General features: G+C 37.6%; 1 protein-coding gene across 2 annotated transcripts in view; it reads left to right on the top strand.

Moving 5' to 3' along the window:
* The window catches only part of MED8 (mediator subunit 8), a 280806-nt gene that overhangs the window by 196416 nt on the left and 60996 nt on the right, over positions 1 to 23394 (top strand). For both annotated transcript variants that reach the window (XM_089821342.1, XM_089821341.1), the window contains exon 10: positions 18504 to 18561. In XM_089821342.1, coding sequence (XP_089677468.1) covers positions 18504 to 18561 — 58 coding nt within the window. The remainder of the gene's footprint in view (positions 1 to 18503; positions 18562 to 23394) is intronic.

Raw genomic sequence — 23394 nt, 5'->3', positions numbered from 1 at the left:
TTGATGTGAACTGAAGGTGACATTGAAGTGTGGAGATGTTTGCAGTAATTGATTGAGAGTAGATTTATTTCTATCCCTGGAACGTAGTTCACACTGAGGAAAATGAGATTCCTCCCAATAAATTGAATCTGAATGTTGCATTTGTCGACAACAGTGTACTCTTCTCCACCACTAAAAATAACACAATTTGAATAAGGCTGGTAGTCAATAAACCAATCTTTGTGGTGGCTGAAATGATGAGAGGCACCTGGATTAATGTTCTTGGTTGGCGACTTCATATGATCTGCAGGTCTTTTACCCATGAAGGAGTAAAAGGAAGATTTTGCTTGCTTAGTGTAATGTCCCCATTTTAGCAGTTGACCAAGTGTGTGTGCGTTAGCCTTGTTCTACATGGTCCCAAGGGTTAACGAAGGGTTTAATGGGATCCTGAAGTGTTTTGGCCTAGTCATTACCAGTTTGGGCCAAAATGAAGTTGATTTACTCAGTTTCAGGCATACTTACTATTTTTAGTAAGTCGGTAGGACACAGTGCAGGTCAATTTTGGTGATTGGATTTGATACTCCTCGGTGAGAGCTTTCTGATGAGCTATCACTTGCATTATTCGGAGTCTGATTGCTAATACATTTTAATGCCTGAAGTTTTATTAAAGTAACGCCTAATTTAATTGTAAAATATTAAAGTGTTACTTTAATATTTATTTTATGGGGATGTGTACCCAAGGGAGACATAAGGGGTATTTTAATATATGTTTTATATATTACACATCTTTTATCCCACATTGTCGATATGAGTTGAGTGGACCCTTGAAAATAGAATAAAAGGAAGCATTTGTGGCTTCATTAGACAGGTTGAATATGAGAAGAAATTGGTGTGTGAGTTGCAGCTCCGTTCTTGGCATTTGAGGACGTTTATCCTCTCTTGTAACATTCTAGACGTCATTCCCTTGGGGTTTGGCCTTTGGAATTCTTTGTTATCGGCTTCATTATCAGGCAGTTTAGTTGCATTTCCGGCTACAGGCAGATTTGATATTTTGCTCATATCTTCTTCACTACTTGTCCGACGCTTATGCCGCTTTGAGGGAATGATATTATGAAGGTAGTGGACTGATTGAAGGACAAAGTACTGTAGCAGCAAGTTCGAAAGCATGGGCTGGAGTATAATGTCAATAATGCTGAAGTAATTAGTGAGTTGATAAATCTGCCATGTATTTGGTTTTATGAATTCTGAAAATAACATTTTATTGGCTATAGTTCATTTCCACTTTGCATATTATTGTAGTTTCTCTCTTGTTTATGTTGTATGATACCAATTCCATGCACAAAACACAACAAACAAATAAACGTTTGATTTCTGGAGTTACAAGGGGTTTAAAACATTAAACGGAAAAATAAGAGGTTGAATGCAAACTGTTTGACATAATTCTTTTCAGCAATTTGGTTTAGTTTTTGAGACATTCAGGGGTGCCCATTTCAGTGGTATCAGAGCTATAAGTCTTGCCATCCAGTGGAGGTCTTATAGGGAATTTGGAACAGTCGGATAGAGGGAAAAGTGTTTGACAAAATGTCAAAATACTAAAATCAGAAATAAAAAAAACACAAGCTAAGCATTTATGTTTGAGCATGCGACAGGGGCCTTATAATTTTCGCGATACCAGAGCAAGACAAAATAGGATTTCAGACTTGCAAAGCAAACAGTCTAGTACATCCGTGCAGGTGAACATTGAATCCAGCCATACAAACACAAAGGAGATATTCTTTGATCAGTACAACAATATGGGTGATCGAGATGACAGGAATATAGGATTAGGCGGAGGCAGGAATACCGGTCCAAATCAGGAGGAGGTAATGTTCAGACAGTTACTAGATACATTAGAGCAAGGGCAGCGTATGCAGCAGGAGCAGAATAGGCAAATGGACATGATGTTGTAGCTCATGGCTAGACAGATGGGTGTCAATATTAATCCAGGTGATGCCAACAATAGAAACAATAACAATGAAGGAAACAATAACAATGGGGGAAATAATAACCATGGAGGCCAAGGCAACAACAATGGTCCTGAGAATAACATTAATGGTAATAATGGACACGGCAACAATGGGAATGAGGCTGATAACTTTAGACACGTTGCATGCCCAGCGCAAACTGCGAGCTCGAGACCTCTTCTACCCACTTTTCCACCCAGAGATCCGGTTCAACCAGTAAACGAACCGCAGATTACCGAGTTACAGGATCAGTTCAGGAGGGACTGGGAGGCTAGTGGACCGGAGTTTCAGGCGGATATTTCCCTGAGAGATTATATGGAGTTGAGGATGAGACACATGCCTAGAGCAGGAGGGAGGAATCAAAACTTTGTGCTGAGAAAGAAAGTTGGAAAACTTGCTTTACCTTATTATGATGCTTCAGGGAAGATGACTGCACGAGCTTGGGTGCAGAAGGTAGATACATACTTGTAGCTAAATCCTATGCCTGAGGAGGAGGCTATCAAGTATGCGGCTATGCACTTGGATGGCGTTGCACATGAATGGTGGCATCATGGCATGGTGACTTTGGGGCATAATCAGATTACATCCTATGAGGAATTCACCAAAACACTGATTGAGAGATTTGACACTAGGGATTCCGAGTTACATTTTAAGGAGCTAGCACAGTTAAAACAGTCAGGTTCTGTGGATGTTTACATTGCCGAGTTTCAACGCTTGTCTGTACTTGTTACCGATATCTCTCCTAGGAGATTGGTGGTGTTATTTTGTGATGGTCTTGCTGATCCATTACGAGGTTGGGTGAAGGGACATGATCCATTCACCTTAGCTGAAGCAACTAAAAAGGCAAGAGATTTAGCCCCTTCGGTATACAAAGGAAAAAACCATTCAATAGATTCTTCCTACTGCAAGGACAAAGACAAAAAACCGCTTCAGAAAGAGTATAGCAAGCCCAAAGAAGGATCAAAAGGATTAGACAATGAAACCTTGAATGAACTTCGAAAGAAGAAGTTGTGCTTCCATTGTAGAGAGCCTTGGGACTTATCTCATAAATGTTCTCTCAACGCTAAGGCAAATCAAATGGAGTATTTTCAGCAGAAGAGTCAAAGTTAGAGGGGGAGGATCATAGCTCCGATTTAGATGAGGGCAACACTATAGAGGAGAGCAGCATTCCTAAGGATGATAGATCGTTGGCACGCTTGACAGGGGCCCAAAAGGCAATCACATTTAAGGTCAGGGGTACTATCCAGAGGCAGAAAGTGATATCTCTTATTGACACTAGGGCAACACATAACTTCATAGATGCACAGTTGGTAGCCAGGAGAGGGTTACGGACACAGGAGCATGATGGGTTTAGAGTCATGGTGGCTAACGGTGATAAATTATTATGCACTCGGAAGATATCTAATCTTCGCATCAGTTTTGGAGATGGCTACGAGTTGGAGGATGAGTTCTATGTTGTGGACATGGAAGATTATGATGTCATCCTTGGCATGACATGGATGGCTTCACTAGTTGAGTTCACACTCAACCTAGCGAAATTGGAGATGAGATTCCAGCATGAGAGCAGAACTGTGGTACTTAGAGGACTTTCAGATGGAGGTTGCAGAGTAGTGTCCATGAGGAGAATGCAGAGACTTTTTCGTCATGATGACATAGAGTGGGCAGAAGAGTGCTACATTATGCCAACTTCACCAGAGCCACAAGAAAAAAGTCATCCACCAAATATCCAGAAGATACTTGATAGACACGCTAAAGTATTTAGCCATATTCCTCATGGGGTTCCTCCTCACAGAGGGATGGAACATGTTATTGAGCTCGAGGAGGGAGCCAAACCAATTATGATTACTCCCTATCGTCATCCTAAGAAACACAAGGATGAGATAGAGAAGGCGATTAAGAATTTGTTGGAGATGGGGCATATCAGGCCCAGTAAGAGCCCCTTTGCTTCCGCAGTAGTATTGGTAAAGAAGAAGGATGGGACGATGCGCATGTGCATCGATTACAGGGCACTGAATAAGAAAACAATTAAAAACAGGTATCCCATTCCTAGGATTGATGAGTTGATTGATGAGTTGCATGGGGCATGCTTCTTCACCAAAATTGATTTGCGATCTGGATACCATCAGATCAGGATGAGAGCAAAGGACATTGAGAAAACAGCCTTCCGATGTCACTATGGCCACTTTGAGTTCATGGTTATGCCATTTGGTCTAACCAATGCACCCGCTACATTTCAGAGTTGTATGAACCAGGTATTCAGGAAGCAACTGAGGAGATTTGTCTTGATCTTCTTTGATGACATCTTGGTCTTCAGTAAGACCTGGGAGGAGCACTTACATCATCTGGAGGAGGTGTTATCTATTTTGGAGAGAGAGTCATTGTATGCCAAGGAATCTAAATGTGAGTTTGGCATGACTGAGCTCCTTTACCTTCGGCATATCATTAGTGCTGATGGCATTCGGGTTGATCCCGAAAAGATTAGATCTATTGTAGAGTGGCCTACTACCAGAAACCTTACACAGCTTAAGGGATTCTTTGGTGTATGTGGTTTTTATAGGAGGTTTGTTAAGGGATTCTCACAGATTGCTACACCCTTGACAGATCTTACTAGGAAAGGAGCCTTTGTGTGGACAGGGGTAGCACAGAGATGTTTTGAGCATTTCAAGCAGATAATGTCTTCATGTCCAGTTCTAGCTCTACCAGATTTCACGAAGCCTTTTGAGCTTCATTGTGATGCATCAGGTGATGGGATTGGAGCAGTATTGATGCAGGAGAAGCATCCCATTGCATTCGAGAGTAGGAAGCTCCGAGGAGTTGAGAAGAGTTATTCTGTCTATGACCGGGAGATGTTGGCCATAATGCATGCATTGGCCAAATTTCGATCATTTTGGTAGGTGGACGTTTTGTGATCAAGACTGATCACAACAGTATTAAATACTTCATGAGCCAGCGTGATCTTAATGACCAGGAACAAAAATGGGTGACTAAATTGCAGGCTTATGACTTCAACATAGAGTTTGTCAAAGGTAAGAAAAATGTGGTGGCTGATGCCTTATCTCGGAGACCTCACTTATGTGCTCTGGCAGAGATTTCAGGTGATTGGAGAGATCGGATTATAGCAGAGTATGTCAGAGATGCTTGGGCTTCTGGATTGATTTCAGGAACCATACAGGATGATCGCTATGAGGTGATAGATGGATTGATCAGAGTTCAGGACAGGGTTTATTTGATTCCGTCATCACATTTGAGAGAGGCGATACTGAAGGCATTTCATGATGCACCCCCAGCTGGACATCCAGGGGTCTTCAAGACCTACAAGCAGATCCGAGAGCAAATTTCATGGAAAGGGCTCAAGGATGATGTTCAGAGGTATGTCAGGGAGTGTGTGGTTTGTCAACAGAATAATGGAGAGCACACATTTCCTGCAGGTTTATTACAGCCCTTGCCCATTCTTGATAGGAAATGGGAAAGTATTTCGATGGACTTCATCACTAGTTTATCACGAGTGCAGGGAAGGGATTGCATCTATGTGGTGGTGGACCGCTTGGCGAAGTTTGCTCACTTCTTTGCTATTCCATCCACTTATACAGCAGCACAGGTGGCAGATCTTTTCTTTAGAGAGATATTCAGGTTACATGGGCTGCCCAGATTCATTGTCAGCGACCGGGATAGTAAGTTTATGAGTGTTTTTTGGCAAGAGTTGTTTAGGTTGTGTGGTACAGATCTTACACCTAGCACTAGTTATCATCCGGAAACAGATGGGCAAACAGAGATTGTGAATAAATGGGTGGAAGGATATTTGAGGAACTATGTAATTGCACAACAAAAGGCTTGGATCAGATGGTTGCATATGGGAGAGTATTGTTATAACACCACTTATCATATGTCCATCAAGATGACTCCTTGCATGGCACTCTATGGTTATGAAGCACCTAGCTTCATGGATTTAGTTTTGGGGGACAGTAGATTGCCCAAAGCCAAAAACTTATTGTAGGATAGTTAGGACATGTTGAAAGTGCTCAAAGAGAATATACAACAGGCCCAGAATCAACAAAAATTGTATGCTGATCAGCACCGAATAGAGCGTAGCTTCGAGGTAGGGGATATGGTTTGCTTGAGGCTACAACCATATAGACAGTCATCGCTCAAGAAGAGCGGAGCTGAAAAGTTGAAACCTAGATTTTATGGTCCCTACAGGGTGATTCGCAAAGTGGGCAAAGTCGCCTATGAGCTTGAGCTTCCAGAGGGCAATCGAGTGCACAATGTGTTTCATGTGTCTAGGGTTAAGAAAGCCATTGGTCAGAGTGTAGTGCCTTCTGCAGATTTACCCGCTTTGGATGAGGGGAAGCTTGTGTTAGTACCCGAGGCTATTCTGGACACCAGAGAGAGGAAGCTTAGAAACAAGATAGTGAAGGAGTATTTGGTTAGATAGAAAGACCTGCCAGAGGAAGATTCTACATGGGAGAGTGAGCAGGTTATTCAGCAGGCTGGATTGAGATTGCTTGAGGACAAGCAATTTCAAGGGGGGCGGACTATAATGTCCCCATTGTAGCAGTTGACCAAGTGTGTGTGCGTTAGCCTTGTTCTACATGGTCCCGAGGGCTAATGAAGGGTTTAATGGGATCTTGGAGTGTTTTGGCCTAGTCATTTCCAGTTTGGGCCAAAACGAAGTTGATTTACTCAGTTTCAGGCATACTTACTATTTTTAGTAAATCGGCAGGACACAGTGCAGGTCAATTTTGGTGATTGGATTTGATACTCCTCGGTGAGAGCTTTTCGATGAGCTATCACTCGCGTTATTCGAAGTCCGATTGTTAATACATTTTAATGCCTGAAGTTTTATTAAAGTAACGTCTAATTTAATTGTAAAATATTAAAGTGTTACTTTAATATTTATTTTATGGGGATGTGTACCCAAGGGAGACATAAGGGGTATTTTAATATATGTTTTATATATTACACATCTTTTATCTCACATTGCCCATATGAGTTGAGCGGACCCTTGGAAATAGAATAAAAGGAAGCATTTGTGGCTTTATTAGACAGGTTGAATATGAGAAGAAATTGGTGTGTGAGTTGCAGCTCCGTTCTTGGCATTTGAGGACGTTTATCCTCTCTTGTAACATTCTAGACGTCATTCCCTTGGGGTTTGGCCTTTGGAATTCTTTGTTATCGGCTTCATTATCAGGCAGTTTAGTTGCATTTCCGGCTACAGGCAGATTTGATATTTTGCTCATATCTTCTTCACTACTTGTCCGACACTTATGCCGCTTTGAGAGAATGATATTATGAAGGTAGTGGACTGATTGAAGGATAAAGTACTGTAGCAGCAAGTTCGAAAGCATGGACTGGAGTATTATGTCAATAATGCTGAAGTAATTAGTGAGTTGATAAATCTGCCATGTATTTGGTTTTATGAATTCTGAAAATAACATTTTATTGGCTGTAGTTCATTTCCACTTTGCATATTATTGTAGTTTCTCTCTTGTTTATGTTGTATGATACCAATTCCATGCACAAAACACAACAAACAAATAAACGTTTGATTTCTGGAGTTATAAGGGGTTTAAAACATTAAACAAAAAAATAAGAGGTTGAATGCAAACTGTTTGACATAATTCCTTTCAGCAATTTGGTTTAGTTTTTGGGACATTCAGGGGGTGCCCATTACACTTAGTGTGCTCTGCACTGTTCACTTTGGACTGCGAACCTAAATGCTTAGATTGTGCAGCTAAGCATTTGTGACATTCAACCTTGATTTGCCCAAACTTGTGGCAATACTTGCATTGAATGTTCTTCCAAGAGCCATTTGAAGCTGGAGTAAAAGACTTATGCTGAAACTTGCCTTTATCCTTTTGAAGCGATTTAACAGTAAAGGCTTGCTCTATGGAGGTGGAGCTGGACTGCTACCGAATTGTTGTTTCCACCGATCTTGCTAAAGCAAATGTGTGTAGAGATGAGTGAACTTCAGATCAACACCAGAAGACATGATGTTGAGATTCTCGATAAAATGCTCATAAGACATTGGTAAACTTTGGAGAGTGATAACCACAATGTCTTGTTCCTCCATCTTGCCACTGATGGCTAGCAACTGATCAAAAATTTCTTGAATCCTATTCAAGTGAGCTTGGAACGAGGCTTGCTCATCCATGATAATAGAAAACAAAGTTTTCTTCAAGAAGAAAGTTCTGCTTTTGTTAGAAGTCTCATGAAGACTTTTGAGATGTGTCCATATCTCAATAGTTGTCTTGCTAGATGGAATTTGAGAGAGCTGATCATCAACCACGGATAATTTGAGAAGCATCATCGCCTCTCGATGAATCAGATCCCATGTATCCTGATCAAGACTAGGATCAGTTAGACGCTTCGTAACACCTAGAACAATTTGATCTGTATTCCGATATTCAAAAATTGCTATGATGCATTGCATCCAAGTGCCATAATTTCAACCATTGACATTTGAGTTGTGCTGAAGCAAAATATTTCTCAGAGATGCCATGGCACATTTTTCAATGAAAAAACATGAAAATCTGTGAAGGCACGTTCTTTGAGGAAAAAATAGAAGATCTAGAAAATTTGAAGGATAACCTAGAAGAGAGCTCGAAAAATCTAGGAAGAATACGCTATCGATTTTTGGATCTCTCGTCTCCAAAATTGAGGCACCTAGAAAACACAGACGACAACCTAGTTGAGTTCTCAAAAAACTAGGGTTTCGAGCAAAAACATAGGTTGGCTGCTCTAAAGGTCAAATTTGTAGAGAAAATGCAAAAAACGTAGTTGTTTGGGCATGTGTTTGATACTTTAAGGTTTTTGAAGAACCTTTAAACGATGCCAAATGAGTCAAAGATGTCTTAGAACAGGCCACAATTTGTTGTTTGCTGCTGGAAATTCACAAATGTGGGCAAACAAAAAAAACCAAAAAGAAGTCGTGTTGCAGAGATTGGAGATTGTTGCAAGGACTGGAGGTCGCATTTGTGCTGCAAGACCAACACCATGACCGAAAATCCTGACTCGAGCTGGAATTGAGAGCAAACGCGAGTTTCTCAAATGCTATTTTTAGAGAAAAACACGATATCTAGACATGAAAAGACCATACCAGAAATCGCGTGCTGCCTGAGGCCAAGTCTCAAAAACCCTAGCCGAATCTAGTTATTAGGAAGCACGTAAAAAACAATTAAAGACCTCATAAAGAATGTCAAAATTTTTGGAGTAGATAATTTCAAAAGAAATTATAAAATATTCAATTTTTTTAAAGTATTCGCTTTGATACAATATTATGAAGTAATTGGTAAAATACGTGCTTGTTATTAACAGAGATCGAGAGGTCTATATATACCAATCTCTGTCTATATATATGAAAGAATAAATGATGTTTCGTTAGGAAACGATCGTAAAGAATAGAAACATTCTATTCTAGCTAAAAAAAAGCTAAAAAAGCTAACATATAACTACAACTAACTAAATATTCGAAACATTTTAATATTTACAATAGATTACAAATAGATTACCATTAACTAATAATTAATGTTTATCTATTATCGTAATATCTTCTAATTCTACAAAGAAGAATACTACACTTGAAGAAATGATGATGAAGATGTTGATTTTGAAAGAATCAATCGTATAGATTGTCGACAAAAGCCTTATACTTGGTGACGCAATTGCGGATGATGAAAGGATCAAGAGTTCTTGCATTTTGTGCTACTGTGTTTACTTTGATAGCTTCCTATTTCCCTTTGATGAATCACCAATTGTCATTTGAAAACTTGATGTGATCAAACTTTTTCTCGCTTGGGTTGTCGTGGATTCTCCTTTGTAGATTAACACATTTTGGAGTCTTTGACACTGTGAAAAACTTCTTGATGGTGTCCAAATGTAAACTTGGAACAAATTTTCCATTAGCATCTGCAACTAACTTGTTTCTTTTTTATATCAATTGCTTGGTGCATTTCCAAATGAACTTGGGTTCTAGGCTAGCCATTGGGAAAGTGGAGACCAAATGAATTACTGTGTCCTTGGATTTGAAGTACGTCTTCTTGACAGGATGTCTCTATTCTTTGATGAATTTCTTACATATCTTGAAAATGCGCTCTAACATGAAGATGAAAACATCTTCCAAGGAGATTGGATCCATGAGAACTTTGGGATTTGAGTTACAATGACAAATCTATGAGGGATGAGTGTTCGAAGTATGGATTAGATACTTATGAAACACATATGTTGGCTAGAAATGAATTGAAAAGCATATGTATTTGGGGGAAAAGAGGCCAAAATGAGACTCTCAAGGGTGGATTGCATGTGGACAAAGATGGGCTTTTGTGGGTATGGCTAAGAATGCAAGTTGGGATGCATATAGATGTGTGCAAATGACGAGTTTGGTGTTTAAAAGGTCACCACAATCAAGTTCTGTGGAGGGAGGTAATTACATGTAGTAATTACTTGAGGAAAACATGTAATTGGGTTCGGAGGATATAATTGCGTGTGTTGGAAAATGGATGGAATATGCATTGACATGGAAAGATGAAAGGTGAAAGGATGTGGATGCACTTGCATTCCTGGGTAGAAATTCGAAACTTTCTTCCAAAAAAGGAACAAAACAAGCAACAAACAAGCAAGCAAAAAAAACAAAACGAAAACATAGCTCTTACTATTGACTCATACATGACAAACTTGTTCTACATACAATTTCGTTTTTGGAGTTGGGAGGTTTCAAGCCTTTGAAAAGAGAAGATTTCATCTGATTTAAAGAAAAATTGCAAAATACATGGCATGACTTAGAACAAATGGACAAATATAGACCAAAATATGCAAGAAAATATAAAAGTAATCAAGAAAAGGCAAGCAAAATTGAAATGTTCTACTCACTTGGAGCTTAAAGAGCCATGGAAAAGAAAGAAGTTGAAATAATTACATTCCTCCAAATTCAAATTTCCCAAACAATTCTTGACTATTTCAAAGCTTGCAAATGTGATTTTGCAATGTCAAAGCATGGGGCGTTTTTACATGTAAATCTCATAAAAATGATCCTTACACCTCCAAATGCAAAACGTATTTGGAAAACCTCATGTATTGGGATGTTTTTGGGCAAAAACATGTCCTCCAAAAGCATGATGAGTTGTTTTTGCATGAAAGATTAAAAAACGTGGATTCCAAATGCATGTTTATGCATTAAAACTCCAAAACATCCCCTCTAGATCCAAACGCATGGGCTGGAAGTGCCATTTTCTGGGCGTTTTTGATAAAAATGTGCTCTCCAGATGTCAATGCATGTGCCGTATTTGGCTTTGGGATGGAAAGACATGGACTCCAGTAGCATTTGCATGAATTAAAATGCACAATTGGACCCTATAGATGCATACGGATGGACTACTTCCTCAAGTGGTAATGTTTATGCTTGGAGAGCAAAATCAGACTCTCAAGTGGCAAACACATGTTTAAAAATGCATGTAAATGGAGTTGGAGATGTAAATCACACTCTCCCAGCTTTATTACATGTTTTGAAATATGTAATATGTGTTATAGTTTGGGTGTTTTTGGCCTTGGAAGGCTAAAATGTGGACTTGGGATGCATTTACATGCATTAGAATGGAAAATCACACTCTCCATAGGACATTACATGTAACATATTTGGACATTTTTGGCGTTGGAGTGCAAAAAGGGTTCTTGGAGGGTGATTTCATGACTTTTTAATGCAAAATCGGGGTCTTGGAGGATGATTACATGACTTTTTTAATGCAAAATTGGGGTTTCCAAGGCATATGACATGTACCTTTCATTGGTTGGAAGTGCATTAACATGTAATGGCCTCCTAGAAGTCCATTACATATTTCAAATATGATTTACACGTTTAAAATCAGACCCTAAATATGTTTTTGCATATTTACATGTTTTAGTGCAAATCATATTCTTGGAGGGCATTGCATTTGATGCCTTGGCTTGGAATGTCTTTTACATGTAAATCAGACTCTAGAAATGCATTTACATGTATTTAAAATTCACTTTATATTTTCCTAAGTCTATAAATTGCATTCCTATTGCAAATCAGATTCTCAAGATGCTATTACATACAAAGTGATTTGCATGTAAAGGAGAGTTTTCATGTAAAGTGAACTCTAGGAAGTCCATTACATATTTAAAATGACTTGCCTTAGCATGGTTTTCCATTCAAGTGCAAAATTGCACACTCTAGATGCAATTGCATGTTTTATTTTTGGCTTCAAGTACAAATCGCACTCTCCAAGTGCATTTGCATGTGTTGAAAATATGCTTTGACTTTACATGCATTTGGGTTAGACAAGGTAAATCTCATTCTCTAGATGCATGTGCGTATTCTAGTCTTTTGCATTTGCATGCAAGAGGTAAATCTCGTTCTCTAGATGCACTTGCAATATTTTAGTCACTGGCATTTGCATGCAAGAGGTAAATCTCATTCTTCTCTAGATGAAATTGCATGTGACACATTTTAAAAAAAGACATGTTATTGAGTTGCACAACTTAAGTGATCTATTTAACACATGTCTAATTGATTATTGAGCAAATATCACTTAAAGGGTTCAAATATAATACTTACACTATATATTTTATATATCATGTGAAAAGATTATTCAAAAAGTAATATTTAATTTAGATGTTTTAAAATAAGACTTAATGTAAAACTCAACATTGAATTAGAACTATATAGTGATAAAGTAACTTAAAAACATAACAAAGTCATTTTAAGTTATATTTTTCAAAAAGTGAATGTAAACATTAAAATATAACATTGATATTTTAAATATGTGATTGTGCCTGGAGAGACCTCTTTTTGGGCACTTAAATGGTCATGTCTTTTGACTACTAAGTTTGATTAAGCCCTAAGATATACTGAATTGAAGGGAAATCCAAAAACAAAAGATTGGACAAAACGAAAGACCAAAAGCAACTGAACACATGAAAAATCACAAGAAAGGACACTGAAAGCTTCAAAAATCAAACATAGGCTCAATAACATGAAAACAAAAAGGACTTGATGAAAGCCTTCAAGAAAAGGATTCATAATGCAAATTGGGGTTGATTGGTTGATCAATGTTGGCTAATTAAATAATGAATTATGTCAGAGAAATGTGAAACTAAGTTGAAAAAGTTTCATATTGTTACCTATATTTTGTGGTGAAAAATGTAGGACAACAAAATCCATTCTTAGAAAGTTGTTATACTGTAGATTTTAGGATTAAAGGATTTTGGGCAAGATGAATTGGCTCCATGAGTGCGATAGAGATTCTAGGTACATTTCTAACATGGTTAGGCATGAGCAAAATATGGAGATTTGCCCAATAGATGATAAGGGGATAGCTTTTAAGGACATTACATCCATGAAGGAGACATTCCACTTATTTTATAAACTTTTCTCTTTAGAGGAAGATGATAAAGCTAAAATGGTAGAACATTATGCCTCAAATGATACCTATCAGATCCTTGGCAAATGGTAGTCTTATGGTGTAGATGGGATTATGGCTGACTTCTCCACAACCAACATGGATTGGATAGGGTCTAAGTTATTGGATCATCTAATTGATCCCTAAAAATTGAGACATAACCTCGTCAAGAATTGGAGGCCCATCAATCTCCTAAATATATCATATAAGATTGGCGAAATTTTTCACTAAAAGGTCGACACGTTTACTAAATGCCCAATTTCCTTTTGACACTACATTGTTCATTAAACTCATATAGGAACATGTTTGACAATGTAATCAAAAGATCGAATGTGATCCACATAGCCTCAAGTTCAAAGGTCTTCTTTTGCAAATCTAAATCCATTGTGATAGGTTGGATCAAAGCTCACTTATTTGGCTTGCTAACACAAGGTGGCAATAGGTTGATCCCTATAAAGTGGTTAGACATTTGGGTAATCTGTTTTTTGTCTCCTCTTTGAAAATATGTGGGAATGAGTGTTCCATAAGGTAGAAAAGAAACATATAAATGGCTAACTCACCCTTTGTTTCTTGTGGGTAGGATTAGGTTGTTTAGAGCAATGTTATAGGACTCGGCGAGTCCCTAGGCGAGCTAGGCAAAACGAGGCCAATGGCCTCTTGCATCGGATTTGGCTGAGTTCTGGTCGAGTCAGGGTAGACTCGCCAAGTCAATAGACTTAGCAGACTCGGTCAATAGTCAATGTTTGAAAAGGACAAAAAAATTAGTTTTTAATTTATTTTTAATGTTTCTTTTGGTATGTTAACATTCTAAAGCATAAGTTACACCTAAAAGGGTCATTCTATCACTTGCAAACACAAAGAATAGAGAAATAAGAGTCGAGGGAAAACTATTTGGGCTTTGGGAGATAAGTTAGCAAATCGGTTGGCTCTCATCTATTGGTTGCTGATTGTTTTTGCCACTTTGTGGCTTCCATATATGCATTGAGAAGAGTTAAAAGAAGCATTTGGAGGAGGCTTCTTCAAACTTTGGTTACATTTCCATTTCTAAAGCAAATTTGAAGAGGTTAGATACATTTTTTTCTTGTTATTTTGCAAAGTTTTTTTACATTTACGAATCTTTTTTTATTTGCATGTGTTTGGACTCTTTAGATTTGTTTCATTTTATGGTGATGAAAAGCTTGAAAAGTAAGCAGCCCTAGTGTTCGTAAATTGGATTTTCTATATTCTAAATGCTTATTTTTCAAATTTACGGTATATTGTGGCAACAACAACATCATGTCTCAAGCTAGAGGACAAAACATACACTGATGCTGACCCTAGTGTAGTAGCAAGGGATAGGGCTTGGAAACATGCTATTCTTGGGCATAAGAAAGGAGTTGTGACATGTTGGCATTATACAACAACATATAATGGGGGAGGCATTAATAGATTGAAATGTCACCTTCCACATATACCCAAGCATAATATCCAAAAATGCAAGGAGCTACTGCAAGATGTTATGTGTGATATGCAAGCTCTCTTAGAAGAATCTGTAGAGAAGAAAGAATTAAAAAAAGTAACAAGAAGAGATGGCACAATTAGCTAGAACTAGAAGTGTAGAGGGCTTTTCAAGTTATCTTTGACATGGTCACCCTCAAGTTCCACCTTCTACTACTGCGTCTTAGATTGCGAGCATTGGGCCTCGGGTGCGTAAGCAAAGATCCTCACTTGATTCCATCTTTGTTCTACACACAACTCTAGGTGCACAACCATCAGTTGCAAGCATGGCTTGGAATAAGGAGAAGCATGAGCAAGCAAAATTGGCACTTGGAGATTTCTTCTTCTACAACATCTTTCCATTAAATGCAACAAGGAACTTATAATTTTAAGTTTTAATTTGTATGTCTTCCTTTGGTTGCATAATAAGTATACTTATATTGTTTATTTAATTTGTTTTAACTTTTAGGTCTCCTTATTGGCAAATTGGCATCGATGCAGTTAATGTATATGGTCTGGGGTTTAAAGCCCCTAATGATGAGGAGCTAAAAGGTCCTATTTTTGTCCACCATGGTGCTGATGTAAAATTTGAAATTGAGGAGCAACATATAGTATGGGTCACGAAGGGTTGCACCATCATGACCGATGGTTAGACTGATAGAAAAAATAGAACACTGCTGAATTTTCTTGTCTTCTCATCATGTAAATCAATATTGTACTTAGAAAGTCAGAATTTAATAATTTAGTAATAAATTGATTAATCTTTGTGACTGTACTAAATTACTTTATTTGTTCTCAAGTTCCAAAGTGTCTTTGAAATCAGTTGATGCTTCAAGGAAGACCAAAAATTGTAAGTATCTTTTTAAGGTAATGAAGTGTTGAAGGAGGTGGGTGAGGAGAATGTGGTGCAAATTGTGATAGATAATGCAACAAATTATGTTTCTGCTAGTAAATTTCTTATGGAGAGGCACTGCCACTTGTTTTGGACCCCTTGTGCTATCCATTGCTTTGACCTCATGTTGGAGGATCTAGGTAAAATTCCTTAGATAAAAAAAATGTGTACAACAAGCAAGGAATATTTGCAAGTTAATATATAATCATGCTTGGGTCCTCAACCTTATGAGGTGACACATAAATAATAAAGAGTTCTTGTCTAGCGGTCACTAGATTTGCAACAAATTTTCTCATGTTGAAATCTTTTCTTATCGCAAAGACTGGCTTGAAAGTTATGTTTGTATGTGAGGAGTGAACAAATTCATCATATGCAAAGCTCAATGCAAATAGTTGAGGTGATTCACTGGGTTTTTGATGAGAGTGGCTTTTGGAAACCCGACAAGGAGATTGTGGAGGTAAGTTTCCTTTTTGTGCTCATTTCCATTTCATTTCACTATTTTGTTTAAAGTTTTGAACACTTGCTTATGTTATTGACATTGACATTGTTCATTTTTAAACGTAAAACTTAAAGCTTGATGTTTTGTTTTTCACAATAGAGCCTCTTAGTGTTATTATCCTATGGATTGCTGATGGAGAGAAGCCCTCAATAGGTTACATTTATGAGGGCATGGATAGTGCAAAAGAGGCCATTCGAGCTTTTTACGCAGTGAATCACAAAAAATATGGTCCCATATGGGATGTCATTGATTAGCGATGGTACAATCTACTTCATAGGCCTATACATGCAGCTGCCCACTTTCTTAATCCAACATACCAACTGAGCCCAAATTTTAAGGCTGATGAAGAGGTGTTAAGTGGCCTCTATGATGTTGTAGAGAGAATGTCACTTGATGCAACTATTGGAATAGTTATAGTCCATGAGATAGAGATGTATAAGAAAACACAAGGGGACCTATTTTCATGAGACCTTTGCAAGAAAAACCAAACATAACTGATGCCTAGTAAAACATATTATTACAAATTCTAAATTCTATTTTATTATCACATTAGAATCTACAATTTAGATTGATGAAGTCAAATTTATAGAACTGATTAAAATTTTTCTTACTTTTGATGTATGGTGGGAGATGTTTGGTAGTAAGGTGCCAAATCTATAGAGGACTGTAATTCATATCTTGAGCCAGCCATCTAGTGTTTCAGGATGCGAACACGATTGGAGTATGTTTGAGCATATACACAAGAAGAAGCGCAACAGGTTGACAACAAAAAGATTGAATGATCTTGTTTTTGTTCACTAAAACCTTTGCTTTCTCCACAAACAAATTTAGGGCACCAACACATCTCCCATTGTATTAGAGAAGGTTGATATACAAGTAGAGTGGAGCATAGAGGTTGATTATTCTGTCTTCAGTGATGAAGACTTGGAGTGGGTTGATCAGGTTGATCAAGAGGCACAGTTAGTAGCGATGGTAGTGGAGGAGGCTATAGCACAAGGAGACCTAGTGGAGGACCCTGAGGCTGAGAGTGTTGGATCCAATTCTAATGATGAGTATTATGAAGATGAGGATGAGGAGGACGATAATGTCATTGAGGTTCAACCTCAGACATAGGGAGAGATGATGGCTCTAGAGGATTCCATGACCTATCTTAGGCATACTCGTCGGAAAACATAGGCTACTATGAGCCTTTCTTTTGTAGATGTTTTCAAGCATATTCCATGGATGTTGACATATTGTAGAAATTTGATAGTTACACTATATTTCAAATTTTTATTATGTTATTCAATTTAACTTTATGTAATTTCTTAAAAAAATTCTCATTTATACATACGTGATCTATGAAAAGTTGTATATGTGTGCAAAGTAGCTTCTATTTATCTCAATTATTGTGTATTTGATGTTAATTGGCTAAACGATGCATGGAGAAAACTTAAAATCCTTAAAAATCTTTGAATTTTATGGGCTTATTAATTTGCTGAGTTCAGCCGCCGAGACTGAGTTTGAGCCGAATTTGGACCTGACCGAATCTGAACTGAGTCCAAGGCTGGTAACACTGGTTTAGAAAGTCATTGCATCTTGTGTAGTTTACCACTCCGAAGTCACCAAAGCAATTCCACTATATAAGAGTTGAATATCTTTGAAATATGTTCTTCCAGTCTCTTTAATTATATAAATGCAGAGTAAGTTTACATAGGGATGAATCAATTATTCATGTATAGAAATGTTTGATTGCCACGTTGTTTCTACAATGCATATTGATTTTTTCAAACAAGATGTGTATTTTAGAAATGCGGATACCACATTTAATATGTTAGTGCCCCTTGCTAATGTGGAGAGATGTTCCTAAGTGGTGACTTGTTTCCCTTGTATCTTTGTTGATTCTTATTATAATTGGAGATGCATGCTTTAGTAGTGTAAATGAAGAAAAATCTCTGAGGTGAGCCAATAGTTGGCTACCCAATGATCTTTGGATGAAGGTATTTGCCAATTTCAGTATCAATGTCTCAAATGAATTATTTTGTTTTTTCTATGCTATTGTGCATGTGATTTTTAAATTCCATTTTGCAATTAATCATGATTATCCTGGACAAAAGGTCAACATCTAAATGTCAATGTGATATTTTATGTATAATGATAAAATAATGCTTCAAGTTCAAATGGTTATAAGGCATTCATATTCTTTTTAGTAAGTTACTGTATCTGTTGTAAATTACTGATATGTCTTCCTTATTGTCCAGTTTAATGTCCCTGCTGGGTATCCGCGCAATGTTTCATCGCAGGTGTATCCTGAATCTGGTATGTTACTGCTTTTTATCTTAGTTATTTTCTCCTTTTTTGATTCTCTTTTGCTTTATATTAGCTGGAACCACTCCATCAAAGATTCTGATGAGGCTGTAAATAAATTCGAAGGCTAGGCATAGGATACCTCTCCTTGCTGGTTAGCTATAATCAATAAACTGATGATTTCCATTTCTCAGGCATCTTGTAGTTTGTCCCATTATTTATCTAACCTATGCCACCCAACTACTATAGTGCACGTGTATAAACTCATTCTTGACAGTGGACTTTTTGAGGGACTGATGATCAATGTAGAGTTGCCACATTCTACCCTGCTTTTAGAGGGTGAAATTAGGTTTCCACAAGGTGAACCACTTGGCCAGATGTGGCTTTTTTAGATGACCTCTTGAATCTGAAGCTTGATTTCTGTCATCTCTAGAACTGGTTACCTATAGAGTGTATTGTTTGGCAATGGTGTGGGAACGATGAGATCAATTAAATTAATTAAATTCTTTACTTGTGTGCACACCTATTGGTAATGCAGACATGGCTTTGTATCTTGATTGAATCTAGTTCCTTCTTTTTAATTTCTTTCTTGAATCTAGGTGAATCTGCTTCCTTTGTGCTGTCTAAATTGATGCTGTAGCATTTCATTGTTGTGATCTTTCTTCATTAAGTCTGATCAGGTGTTTGTAAATATTGCTTCACCCTAATTAGATACATTGGCTTTGTAGTAGCGATTTTGGTTTTCTATACTTTTTGTTATAGTTTGACAATGATGTTCCAAGGCAAGTGAAATAGAGCATCACAAATGTCCAGGAGTGACACATTGCAGACACACTTCATATTTGAAGATTTATATATAACAGGTTGGAAAACACTGCCAACTAGTGTTGGGGTCTCTTCCCATCTGATGCATCCAATTACATATTATGTAGGTGAGGTGTTGCTTTCTAGTTTAACTGTCTGATTGTTGTGGCAGAGGTCAAGTTTCTCCATCTTTCACTATCTACAGTAAAAAGGAGGAGCTCTATTCACCCACAGCAATGTGTAGAATCGATGTATCACATCATCCGATTGGATGATCTTTTCAATGCCAATGGTGGCATTTGGGTTTGCATGAATTGTCTGTTCTCCTCTTTGTTTGAATGGATCTGCAAGTATTGATGTAGAGTCTATCTCCAGCTCCTATGACTTTTGTAAGGTGAGCTTCTTTAATGTGACAGTCCTTTTTAATAATGTCACTCGCTCTTTGGGATCTCACTCCACATACTCATATCCTTTGGATATTCTTGCCACCTTCCCCTAGTGCATTCTTCTAAGACAAAGCATCCTTAACAATTTTTTCTTTTTTGTGATCCTATTGTTGACTTCCTTTGACTTAACACTTACAAATGAGTCTTTCTACACCATTCCTGAATTTTCTCCAATCATAACTGCATAATGGTAGACAAACAACACTATTGTGATACTGAGGACTTGATGCTTTTGAGAGTCCCTAATGTTGAGTTTTGTAGACAACTCATAAGAAAGTATTAATATCGTCTTGCATTGATATGTCACATGACAGAGGTATTCAATGTATGTGTTTTTCTTTGTATGCATCTCTATGAAACAATGTTCCACCGAGTTTCGGTGATGGGGATGGGACGGGACAGTGGGATATGTTTCCATTACGGGGTGCCTTTGGGCCTTTACTTAGGGAATGATGTGAGACAGCTGTTAAAAAATAGGGATGTTTTTAAAAACATAGAGAATTATCAAATATCTATGTTCCCCAAAGTTTCCGGTACGGGGACAACAGGGGACGGCAGGACGGGTTTTCGGGATGGCAAATTTTTTTGGCAATTTTGGGGATGGGGGGGGGACGGCATACGGGACAGCTATATATATATAGGGAAATTTTAAAATATATATTGAAATTTGCAAATATACATGTCATTCATATGAGCATGTCATTTAAACATTATAGAACAATAAAATACAACATTTGAATGCCATCTAGGAAATAATATCCGATTTTAGTACCCAATTGTCAAAATGCATATCAATATCAATGAACACTGAATAATGAACATTAACAATTGTCAATATCATAATGTCATAATGACAAATATGATAAATCTGAAAATCAAAATCAAAATATGCCCAAAGCTATAGGCCCAAAGGGTGGAGGGCTGCCATAAAGTCATAAATATCAATGTATCATAATCATGTTCATGTTCAACATAAAAAAAAAAAAAAACATAACAAAATGAAGTACCCTGCTGCTCCTATTCTGCCTCTACTGCCTTTTAGGGCATTTGGAGGGGTGGGGACAACTTGGCCGACCAAGTTGGAGGCTTTAAATTTTTTTTTTTAATGTTAAACTTTTTAAATTTTATGCAAACAAAAAAGGGGGACGGCCAGAAGTATCCGGTACGGAAAGGGGGCGTCCAGACGTCCCCTTTCCGTACCGAGAAGTACCCGGTACGGAAAGGGGGTGTCCAGACGTCCCCTTTCCGTACCGAGTACTTCTAGCCATCCCCCTTTTTCCCCTCAGCCGTCCCCAAGTTTCTGAGACGTCCCCTGCATTTTTTCACTTTTTGGGGATGGTTGGGGGACGTCCCATACCCGTCCCCCCGTCCCTGAAACGCCGGGTTTTAGGCCGGGTATGCGTCCCCGGGGAACATAGTCAAATATGCATAGCATAACATTGGTAAAGCATTCATCATAGGCATTTTAGAAGCTTAATACATAGCATTAGACTTGAACTAAGATTTCACATGAGAATCCACATACAAATTAAGAAAATTGAAATGCTCTCATTGTCAATGTGCATACATATTATATTATAATTATATCAAAAATGCCAGAAGGCTTCAAGTTTTGACTATGGAATGATACAAACTATAAACAATAAACATAGCTTTAAGAAAACATATGGCTGTCTATAATCAGCAGATGCCAGTTCTTGGATTCTAAATCAAAATTAGAGTTCATGTATGAGTCGTTGCTAGTGTAAGGGAATGTCTCAAGCAATGCAACCCCAGCCTATGCCTTAGGTGTCTCCTCCTCATCAACTTGCTCAGCATTTCGAGATCGACATCCCATAGTAAGGTTGGAGTCTAATGTTATGCAGGAGTTTGGTGTTCCTGTCACCTTAAAGTTCTGTGTACAACAAACAACTTTGTTGATTGCCTAGAGGTAAGGTGGTTGCTCTTGACTAATTGGATGAAGTTATATGTGGACCATTTCTTCTCTTTAGAAGGTATTTGACAGCCTATGAAAGAAGTCAAACAACTAGTACTCATAATTTTGGTGCATCCTTGCAATGCCATGTCCACTATCCAATAGGGTTGGTCTGAGCTAACATAGCTCTGTTCAACCTTGCCTTTGGTGCGGAAGGTTGGACCACAAAAATGGTAAATGAAAGTAACTATGCATCAACTAGAGTAGAATCCTCTTCACTATACATTTTCTCAAGGGCCCTAAAAAAACATTTTTTCACCGCTTCATCACTAGATGGAGGCACTCTACTAAACCATGGTGCATACCATTTAGGATGGGAGCATAGGCTGCTATATGAGTTGGCATGCTTATAATGTTCCATTGTCGCTTCACAATAGCCCTTAAAATGCTCCTCATAAAATCCCAAAGTAGGTTTCTTGCTTTGAATTGCTTTCTTGATTTGTCCAAGCATGCTATCAAAGGTCTCATACTTCTTCCCATGGTTAGAAGAGTCAATATGAGCATATCTAATCACTCACACAATATACTCAATGAAGGATCTAATACATTTGTAATTGCAAATAAATTGCAAAATATAAAATCATAAAAATGCATGGACATGTTCCACAAGTTAGAAACATATATGAAACTACTAAATTAAATATTAATAAATAATAAAATCAACAATACCAATAATATTAGCTCATTGTTGATCCCCAATTATAAATAAGGAACTTTTGTTTCACACATTTTTGCTCAGGTGTGTGTTGATATGAGTTTTGTGACCACCTCAACATGCATGATGAATCACTTAGTATTCCAAGATGAAACACCAAACATTAAATCTTCTCTTGAATAAGGAGCTTATATGGTAAACAATGTATATGATTATGTCATCAACACAGACAACCCCATAGTTCCTTCCTATTATGGACTTAATTCAGTTTTGTGATGTGATATGCTGGGACTTACACTGTTCATTCAATTGAACTAAACAATTGTGAATGATTTGCTAATGATAGCTCTTTTGTTTAGTTTAGAACCAAAAAAGCATTAAAGTAAACAACAAATAAAACAATACACACAAACACTAAGTTACTTTTAGAAAACCACCCTTCTCGAGGGAAAAGACCTAGCCAAAGATTGCTATTTGGATCAGTTGTTATATTGTCATTGATGTCAAGCCTATTGACTTCCAGATTTATGTAAGTTGCCAAATCATTTGAATGATGTGGTGTTGAGTATGTTGAGTAAAGAAATTGTTGGTAAAGACAAAAGATGAAATGAAGAAGTGATGTTAAGTGTATAAGCTTAAATGGGCAATTGATGAATCGGTCTTTGACAATGTAATATTGGTTTGATTGTTTTACATGATCTGATGAAGTGTTAGAATGATGTACAAGTCACTTATATTGGTTGGTAATAGAGGAATAATGTCATGAAGTAAAGACAAGCAACAAGTCTATGCTACTGAGTTGGAAATGGTGGTCGGTTAGCAAAAATATTGTTCGGTGGAAGTTTATCGAATGTGTTTGAGAACCAAGTTTGTGGTAGTATTGCTGAGTAAACAGTGTCAATGGAGTAAATAGTCTTAACCAAGGAAATGAAGATGTTCAGTTAAATAAGAACATAGGTCGGTAA

The sequence above is a fragment of the Cupressus sempervirens genome, chromosome 3, assembly GCF_028749045.1.
Source record: "Cupressus sempervirens isolate cs-2001-9-10 chromosome 3, ASM2874904v1, whole genome shotgun sequence".
NCBI classification, from domain to species: domain Eukaryota; kingdom Viridiplantae; phylum Streptophyta; class Pinopsida; order Cupressales; family Cupressaceae; genus Cupressus; species Cupressus sempervirens.
Note: the sequence above shows the minus strand (reverse complement) of the source record. Positions and strands in the feature narration are given on the sequence as shown.